The sequence below is a fragment of the Crocodylus siamensis genome, chromosome 14 (genome assembly GCF_052110815.1).
Source record: "Crocodylus siamensis isolate JL-2025a chromosome 14, ASM5211081v1, whole genome shotgun sequence".
NCBI lineage: Eukaryota > Metazoa > Chordata > Crocodylia > Crocodylidae > Crocodylus > Crocodylus siamensis.
Window position 1 is genome coordinate 929209 of NC_143408.1, and position 9043 is coordinate 938251.

The 9043-nt window shown below is 66.7% G+C and overlaps 1 protein-coding gene across 3 annotated transcripts; it reads left to right on the forward strand.

Moving 5' to 3' along the window:
* Nucleotides 1–56: 56 nt before the first annotated feature.
* Nucleotides 57–7759, forward strand: TMEM59L (transmembrane protein 59 like). Of its 3 annotated transcripts, none has more exons than XM_090027686.1 (9): nucleotides 57–1650; nucleotides 2065–2170; nucleotides 2473–2567; nucleotides 3762–3908; nucleotides 4529–4625; nucleotides 4842–4953; nucleotides 5152–5269; nucleotides 5570–5704; nucleotides 7521–7759. In XM_090027686.1, exons 1-9 carry the CDS (start codon nucleotides 1222–1224, stop codon nucleotides 7638–7640), a joined length of 1359 nt encoding a protein of 452 aa, XP_089883812.1. In that variant the 5' UTR covers nucleotides 57–1221; the 3' UTR covers nucleotides 7641–7759. The 3 variants fall into 3 exon arrangements, with proteins under 3 accessions (XP_089883812.1, XP_089883813.1, XP_089883814.1); XM_090027687.1 differs by having other exon boundaries at nucleotides 1338–1650; nucleotides 7526–7718; XM_090027688.1 differs by lacking the exon at nucleotides 7521–7759 and having other exon boundaries at nucleotides 1347–1650; nucleotides 5570–7433.
* The last annotated feature ends 1284 nt before the right edge of the window (nucleotides 7760–9043 follow it).

Genomic DNA, 9043 nt, shown 5'->3' on the forward strand with positions numbered 1-9043 from the left:
AGAGCCCCTGCCCCAGCTCCAATGGGCTGGCGAGGCCGACTGCCGGGCCCCCCCCGCCCAGGTGTTCCCCATTAGGGGCGTGAGGCTATCAAAGCCGGTCGGCAGCCCCTCGCGCCCATCAGGGTGCCCCATCAATCACAGTAATGACTGGGGCCGCGACAGCCCCGAGGAAACATTTGTATCCCAGCGCGAGATTGACACCGGAGCTGGGGGGGCAGGGAGCGCGGGGCGAGGGGGGAGTCTCTCCTCCTGCCTATTGTGTGCAGGTTTTATTTTATGTTGAACCCTGCGAAATAAAAGCTGTAAATCTCGGGTGTCAGGCGAGACCCAGCAATGCGCAGCTCTGTTTGCAGGCGTGCCTTGCCGAGTCCCTGGCCCGGGCGGCGGAAGGAGGTGGACGAGCCTCGGCCGCGGCACGGGGGTGGGTGCCCGCGTGGAGGAGCAGGCGCCGCGGGGCAGCCTGGCCGCAGCTCTCTCTACCACCGGGGCTGAGGTCACGCCGGCGCTGGCGCCCCTGCCTCGCCGGCTGGGGGGGGCAGGCACTGGGGACACGGGCCAAGCCGCCTTGCATCTAGGAAGCTCTAGGCCAACGTGGGTGTCGGCAGCCACGTGGCAAAACCATCTGCTGCAAGGGGGAGAGACGTCCTCTCCAGACCGAGGGATTCCCACGCGTGGCTCTGTCTAGGCCGGGCCGCGCGGGAAGGGCGTGGCGGGTGGCACCGGGCTTGCCCGGCAGGCCTGAACCCGGGGCCCGAATGAAAGGCAGAGGCCCGAGAGCAGGCCCGGCCGTGGCGCCCGTACCCAGAGGTGGGAGGCGGGTCTCGACCGCCTGGTTCCCGCTGCCCCTGCCCCGAGCGCGGCTCTACCGAGGTGCGAGGTGCACGTCCGGGACAGAGGGGCCGCGGCGGCTGCCGCCCGTGCTCCTGGGCGGGCACGGACGCCGCGGTCTGGTCCCCGCAGCGGGGTCCGGGTGGCCTTGCCCTCGCGCCGCAAGGCTCTGCGTTAGAGGGGCGAGGACAACGCCTCCGGCTTGGGTGCAGCGGGCCCACGCCGGGAACCGGCTGCGCCCGGCTTGTTGTGCCGCGCGGGGCGATGCTTGCTCTTCTTGGGGCCCGGCCCCGCCTGCTGCGCGGGGTATAATCGCCCAGGAATGCGTGGCCCAGCGGCCCGCCGTGCTCCGGCACGTATTTGTTCAATTAGCTGGCGCTTTTCACACCAGGGATGAGCAGCAGCAGGTCGCTGGCCTCCCGCCTTCCCCTCCGCAGCGAGCAGCTGGCCCCGCTCTCCTCCCCGCCCTGGCCCCGAGGCCCGCTGCCCGCCTGCCCGCGCCCTGCCCCGCTGCCCCGAGGCGCCGGCCGCAGCTTCGTGCCACGCACCCCGGGGCCGCGCTCCCGCCGGGCAGGGCACCTGCTCCCCGCGTGCCCGCAGCTCCCGCCTCCTCCCGGCCTCCCTCGCTGCGGCGGCGCGTCACGGCCAGCCCCGCACGGCGGCGCGGCGCGGCGCGGCGCGGAGCGGTGCGGGATGTCGGGGCGCGGCGCGGCGCTGCTCGCCCTCGGCCTGGCGCTGGCGCTGGCGGCCGCCGACCCGCTCTGGCCGCCGCTGGGCGACACGCGCGTCTGCCGGGGCCGCTGCGGCCGGGCGGCGCGCGGGGTGAGTGCGGGCGGGCGGGCGGGGGTGCTCGCGGCTCCCGCGCGGGTTGCGGCCCCGCAGCCGAGGCAGGCCGGCCGCCGCACGCCGCGCTGCAGCCCCGGCAGACGCGCGCGTCGCCCAGGCCCCGGAGCCGGCCGCAGGCCCGCGCGCGTTGCGGGGCGCCGGCTCCCTCCCGCTCCCGCCTTCTGCATCCGACTCGCCCCACCGGGCCGCGCTGCCGCGGGGCGGGCGCTGCGGGACCGGGGCAGAGCGGCGTGGGCTCTGGTCCCGGGGCGAGACGCAGCCACGCGGGGGCCAGGGCACGGCGGCTCGGCCCCGGGCGCCGCAGAGCCCCCGCCCCGTGCGGGTGGGCCGGGGCGCAGCGGGCACATGGCACGCAGCACCAGCTCCTCACTCCCCCTCTCCTCGCGGCAGGACGCTGTTCTCAACGCCTGTTACCGCGGGTGCCGGCTGTTCTCCATCTGTCACTTCGTGGACGCGAGTGCGGCGCTGAACGCAACCAGAGCCGAGTGTGAATCAGGTGCGGCGCCGCGCCGCCCCTCCCCCGCCCCGTTACACTCTCCGCAAGTCGCTTCCCCACTTACTCGTGCCGGGCTGCGCGGCTCCTGCTCGCTCCCCGACCCCTCGCTGCCCCGCGCCCGCGGGCCAGCCCCTGGGAAGCCGGGCTCCGTGGCTGCGAGCAGGGCGGCAAGCCACAGACGGCCGCAGCGGGGTGCGGACACGCAGGCCGGGCTCCAGCCGCGCCGCCACCCCCAGCACCCCGCCCGGCGTCTGCGGCGGCGCTCCCTGACTGCCCCCGCCCCCGCCCCCGCTGTCTTCCAGCTTGCGTGGAAGCCTATGCCGAGGTGGAGGAGCAACTGGGCTGCGCGACAGGCTGCAGGAAGCAGCTGCCTGAGATGGAGAGCAGGAGAGACAAGGTGACAGACTCCCCTTGCACTGGCACTGGCTGCCCCGAGGCCCGGGGATGGGCCCGAGCAGGGGACACCACTGAGGCCGCAGGAGCAGCCCCCGGCACCATCGTCCCCAGCCCAGCCCCCGGCAGGGAGTGTGGGGCCCATCAAGCTCCAGGCGGGGAGCACGTGCCTTGGCTTCCCCCGCACCAGCTTTGACCCATTGCACCGTGGCCGCATGGCACCCTGTGGGCAGAGGTGCTGCCTGCCCTGGCAGCACTCCTTGGTGCCCAGCTACTGGTGCACGGCCTGGGACGTGATCGCACGAGCGATGCCCAGTGCTGGAGAGTGGGGCGCTGCAAGTCCACGTTTCCTGTAACCTGATCAGAGAAGGCGCCTAGTGGGACTAGACCCCTGTGCTCTGTTAGTCCCGGGAGGCTGAGGTGCCCATGCTTGGCTCTTTCCCTGTCCCTGTGGTCGGCTGGCCAGAGCCGGGAGGCAGGACTCCGGGCTTTTCTCCCTGCAGCCAGTGCTGGCGTCCCCAGGCAGCGGCAGGGAACCAAGGAGACCGGTACCGTGTTCCCTGTCCTGGTGCTGATGGGTGGAGTGAGACCTGGGCCAGACCTGCCCCTGGGGGAAGCCTCCCCCAACCCTGTTAGAAGGGCGCTCAGGACCTTCTCTGCTTTGCTTTGGCCTCTGCTCCTTTCAGAGGCCAAGCCTGACCAGGACGAGGCAGGGGGAAGTTAAGCGACCTGCCCAGGGTCAAACAGAGAACTGGTGGCGGAGCCCAGTGGTAGGAGCTGGAGGCCTGGGTCCTTGGCTGTGTGCAGGGGCAGGCTCAATGCGTGGTGCTAGTGGCTAGAAGTTTGCCACGGGGCTGGGGCCTGAGCAGGCCAGTCCATGGGCCTGCATTCCCTGCACTCTCCCTCCACCCAGCCCCTTCCCTTGGGCGTCTGCATGCATGCACAGGCAGAGCCAGGTTAGCAGGCCCCACGGGGCATCGGTGGTAGGGGCAAGGCACCGACCTCAGGTCTCCTGCATCCCAGGCCCATGCCCTCACTACCCTGTTGCTCCCAACCTCACTGAGGAGAGGGGTGCAGTGGGGGATCGGACTGGAGACCTGGTGCATACACCCTCAGCCCTGAGCTGCGTTGAGTCCGGACAGCGGGGAGGGCGAGGGGGGTTTGTGCTCAGCTAGCCGTCTCTTCCTTGCCGGTCTAGAGTCTGGAGCTGAAGCCTGCATCCTTCTCCATGTTCAACTTGGTTTCCTCCTTCTGCAACGACATCGTCAGCTCAGCCCAGAGCTTCATCTCCTTCACCTGGACCTTCTACCTGCAGGCGGACGACGGCAAAGTGGTGGTGTTCCAGGTAAGGTGGGCTCCCTGCATGGCTCTGGTCATGGAGACAAGTCAGGGCAGAAGCTGTTGCTGCAGAGTTCCCCATCTCCCTAGCCAGTGACGAGGTGCAGGCACCTACCTCCAAAGCAGGAGGCCAAGGCCAGGTCGGCAAGGGATGCAGGGCGGTGAGAGCTGGGCTGGTCCAGCAGGGAGGTGGGATGCTGGTCTCCACAGGGCTGTGGCCTGGTCCCGGGCTGGATTCTCTCAGCCCTGTGCACGTAAGACTGGAGTGAGACTGACCCCACTCCATAACCAGCCTTAACACTGTCTGGTGCTTGGACACCGCATGCAGGCAATGAGCACTGAGAAATACCCTGGATGGACAGACAGACTGACCCACTGACCAGCCAGTCAGCCAGTGCTTTGGGCCTCCATGGTGGGCTCTGCGTCCCTGCCAGATTCATGGTAGCTGCTGCGGTTGGTCTCCTGGTGCCAGGCATGGCCCAGACGCAGTGAGAGCGAGCCCCTCCACGTATTCCCACGTGTGCAACCTCAGTGCCAGGTCCCATGCGCTGTGCTCCCGTAAGAGATTTTGAGGCCTGGTCTTGACCTGCTTTTTCTCCCTTTCCCGGTCGCGCCTTGGTTGTTCAGTCCCAGCCTGAGATCGAGTTCCCGGTGCCCGAGGTGCAGGCGCCCAAGCTGGACCTGACGGAGAAGGCCTGGCCCGACACCCTGCAGCCCCACACAGGTGCGGCAGGGATGGAGCCCGGCTGGCCTGGCTGCTCTGTGGGATGGGGATGGGGATGAGGTGGGGAGCTGCTGGATGGCGCTTCTGCAACCTCCCCCAGGCCAGCGTCTCAGCCGTGTCGTGCAAGCCAGCACTCCGGTCTCTCGGAGAGCAGGGGTGGCTGTGCCCAAACTACTAGGCACAGGGCATCCCTTGGACTCGCATGTTTTCCCCCAGACCCTCAGGAGAAGCTGGAGAAGCCCCCCGTGAGAGAAGCCAAGGGTAAAGCCAAGAGCCAGCACGTGGAGTCCCAGCAACCGGAGCATGACTTCCTGGGCTGCATGTCCAAGTAGGTGCCGCCTGGCTGGGGGCAGTGAGGGCAGGGTACTCGGGTTAGCTGGGGGGAGCGCTGTGCGGGCAGGTGGGAGTGGGCCTCGTGGTCTCCCTGGGAGGGGGTGCTTGCCCCCAGCCCCCTGGGCAGGCCTGGCCCTGGTGACCCGTGTAAACTTGTCCTTTCTCCTTGGCGGGGGGCGCTGGGCTGCTGCAGGCGCTCGGGCCTTCCTCGCTGGATCCTGGCTGCCTGCCTCTTCCTCTCCATCATGGTGATGCTGTGGCTGAGCTGTGCCAGCCTGGTGACGGCCCCGGACCAGCATGTCAAGACCCAGGTATGAAGCTGGCAGCCCCCCCTCTCCTCCAGCTCCAGGGCGGGGGTCACCCCCTGCAAGTGGAGAGCTGCATTTCAAGCCACGGCAGGAATAAATCCTTTGGCCTCTTCCCTGCTTTGCTTTGGCCTCTGCTCCTTTCAGGAGCCTCACCAGTTCCCCCCTCCCATCTGCTTGACACCACCTACAGCAGCTGGCTGCAAATGTGCTCCTGCCACCAGACACCCCCCACCTCTGCCCCACACCCCAGCCACCCTACACTGCCCTCCTGCCTGGCACAGGTCCCCTCTGCTTCTCTTCCAGCCACTGAGCATCAGCGGGGATAAGGAGCACCTGGAGGACCTGGATGCCCCGGCCCCCTTCTCCCTGCACCCCGTCATCGCAGTCACCATCTGCCCAGCGGACGACAGCGAGGAGGCAGGGCCACTGCCAGTCAAGGTGGGCCTGGACAGAACCGTCCTGTAGAGCCCCTGCTCCCGGCGGCGTCTCCAGGCCTCGTCCCTGTGAATGCTTGGACGCAGCCTCCCCCTCCCCTCCTGTTTGTTCCCTCCCTGCTCTGTCCATCCGTCCGCAGAGCAGCCGGGCAGGGCCGTGCACCACCAGCACCACAGGTGTGGTCATGATGCTGCCCCGACTCCCCCCCACCCCCTGGGCCTGGCCTTGCTGTCCGAGGAGAAGTTCCCTGGGGCTGGGGCTGGGGCTGCAGAGGTATCACATGGAGCAGAGCTCTGTGCTGACTCTTTCTGCCTGTGCTTCTGGGTCATGTCTCAAGCCCCCTGGGGCGGGAGAGCACTGGGGAGTGTGGAGGGGTGGGGATCTTGCCCCCGCTTTGGACTGCCTGGGACCGAGGAGGGCACGCGAGCTGCCTGGATGGTAGGAATAGCCTCTTGTCACCTTGCAGCCCCACTCTGGCCACCTCGGAGGGGATCCAGCTGGGGGTCCTGAGTGCATCTGGGGCTCCGGTCACGGTAGCTGGCAGGCACCTCCCCAAGCTTGTGGTTTCCTCTCTCTGTCCCTCGCCCTGCAGGATCTGAGGGAGATGAGGCCCCACAGGGCTCGGTCTAGCTGTGCACTTGGGGGTGGCCCCCAGCCATGGGGGAGCATCTCACTCTCATCCTCTCCGGCCTGGTCTGCATTAGAGCAACCCGTGCAACTGGTGCCAACGGCTTGCACTGCTGCGACTTCCTTCCCTCCTTGCAGTCAATCCAGAACATAGATGGGGCCTGGGGGCTGCAATGCAGCAGGCAGCACAGTGCCGTGCCTTGCTGCCCTCTGCTCCTGGCATCCGGCAGGGCCCTGGGCTGTGGCAGGAGCTGCCCAAGTCAGTCATGCTTGGAGAGCAGCTGGCAGCACCAGGCTGCTGCTGTGGGATCTGGCTGAGTGCTGGCGGCTCTGAGCCAAGCCGGAGGAAGTTCCCTCCGGCTGCCGGAGCAGGAGGGCAGAGACCCCGTCACGAGCTGCGGGAGAACCCCCTGTTGTCCTGATGTGGGTCACGCTGCCCGGGCTGCTTGGATGGGCACTGTAGTGCTGGGGGCAGGCCAGCTGGGAGGCCCTGCCCTGCTTTCCCAGCTGCCCTGAGCCCAGTCCCAGGTCCTGAGCGCCAGCCCAAGCAGACTCCAGTGGCAGGGTGGGCCCGGGGGGCCACTCTTGCTCCTGCATCCAAGGCCCTGGGACAGGCGTGCCAACTGCACTGCTCCCTATGGCTCCGACAGCTCTAGGCTGTGCGCTGACTCCCTCGGCGGTGCCACGGGGCCACCGCCTATCCCCGCCGTCCCATGTCCCTCTCTCACAGCTTTGCCTGCTCTGGCATGTGGGTCTGAGTCCCTGCAGCATGCTCCATCCATGCTGCCCTAGAGAATGCCCTCTGCAAAGGACAGGCAGCTGGACAGCAGGCATGCCAGCCGTCTCCTCGCCTGCCGAACGCTGTCTGTACAGATTAACTTATTACCTTCCCCTCCCTCGCCTGTGTTTTTAAAGATATATGTCTATATAGAGATCAAGCCGTCCCTTTGCTGACACCATCTCACTGGTTTCTGTAGTGTGTCACTGCACAGAGACTTCTATCCCTTTACCCCCTTGATTTCTGTATTGCTCTTTATCACTTCTACCATGTGCAACATATCTGTGTGTGCAGGACAGGGCTGTGCCATGTGGGGGGGTGGCAAACCTGGTGGGGTGGGAGGGATGGGATGGGAGGGGGGTTGTGTGTTTTCTGGGGTGCATCCCATGGTTTCTCATTGCTGCTTTTCATCAGTGCAGCTCGGTGCAAACCTGGTGGAGTCTGTGGTGTTGTGCTGGCAGGCGCGTGCGAGCCGTTAATGTTCCCGTAGTGGAAAGCCCGTCTTGGCTGTGGCTCCGAGGGGAGCTGGGTTGAATGCGGGGGGCGGGGGGCCGGAGAGTCGTGGGGCAACTGCAGACCCATCTGTGTATCCATGTCTGTCTAGAAGTGTTGGAGAGAGATGGTTTGTTGTTTTTATTTAAATTAAGAAAAAGCCTGGGGGTGGGGGTGGGAGGGGAAGCTGTGAGGGGAGCGTGGGTCCAGCTGGGAGGAGTGGAATAAAGGTTTGTAAAAGACCCAGCGGCGCGCGTGGCTTTCTCGACGCTACGCGGCCGTCGGGGGAGAGGGTTCAGGTCTCGGCGCAGGCACAGCGAGAGCGCGCTGTGGCCAGCCCTTGCCGAGACGCCCAGGCCCTCTGGAGCTGCAGACCTGGGCGGCTGGGAGAGAGCCGGGGCATCCCTGTTGCCGGCTGGAGATGCCTCTGGTTCTCGTGCAGGGCCTGGCGTCCAGCTGGGCTGCAGGGCCTCGGAGCCGTTCCTTCCCTGCGTGATGGGGGCTGGACAGAACAGATGCCCATCTCCCTCAGGCCGGGGGCAAGCAGGAAGCTGGGGGGGTGGACGTGGGGCAGGCTCTGAACCCTCTCCCCAGGCAGGGGCAGCTCCGGGCCTTCCTGCCCTGCTGTCTTGCACTTCCATGCTGCTTTCTCTGCCTCCCTCCGGACCTCGCTCTCTCACCTGCTAACACTGAGGATTGCCTGCCTGGAAGAGCATTGCCAGCTCCAAGCAACTCCCGCCAGCTTGAGGAGAGAGCGAGACTCGTGCCAGGTCAGCCCAGGACACTACCGCCTTCTTCCAAGACCATCCCATCCCTGGAGAGGAGGCCCCGGGGACCAGGCAACAGCCATGCAGCAGGGCAGCAGCCCGCTGCGTGCAACAAAGGAGACTTGCCACCGGCTTCGCTTAAAAGGAGACACCACATTCCTGGGGAGAGATGGAAAACATTCCCCTGCTGAGCAAACGCCCCGGGCCGGGGTGGGTGCCACGCGGCGGGTTCGGGAGTGGAATGCGTGCTGTGTCTGTGTGATTTGGGGGTTGTTATGGCGACACGACGGACCGGTTCCAAGTCAGCCAAGGAAGGCTGGAGTGGAAATCTGTGTGAAGGGCTGGAGCTCACGTCCGCCGGGCCGGAGGCGAGCGGCAGCGAGTGTCCGAAGGCTCCTCCGGGCAGCCTCAGCTGTTGTGGGAGGCAGCGTACAGGGGGCCGGCAGCGGCGCGAAGGGGCAGGGGGGGCTGCAGGGGTGTACACACGCATGTGTGCGCACACACACATACAGCCTGTGAACTGCTTTATGCACATGCGAGTGTTACACACATGCATCCTCTCAGCCCATAAAGGGTGCACACCTATGCTGCAGGCAGATGCAGGTGTTGCATGTGTGCGCAAGTGTCCCTTCCACCACACACACGCACGCCCGCACGCTCCATGCATGGAGATAAGGC

Bases quoted from the DNA above. Each gene is read 5' to 3' on its own strand.
- TMEM59L (XM_090027686.1), top strand. From the start codon at position 1,222: ATGAGCAGCAGCAGGTCGCTGGCCTCCCGCCTTCCCCTCCGCAGCGAG. The intron at 1,651-2,064 runs GTGAGTGCGGGC...TCCTCGCGGCAG, and splicing joins GCGGCCGGGCGGCGCGCGGG to GACGCTGTTCTCAACGCCTG. The intron at 2,171-2,472 runs GTGCGGCGCCGC...GCTGTCTTCCAG, and splicing joins CAGAGCCGAGTGTGAATCAG to CTTGCGTGGAAGCCTATGCC.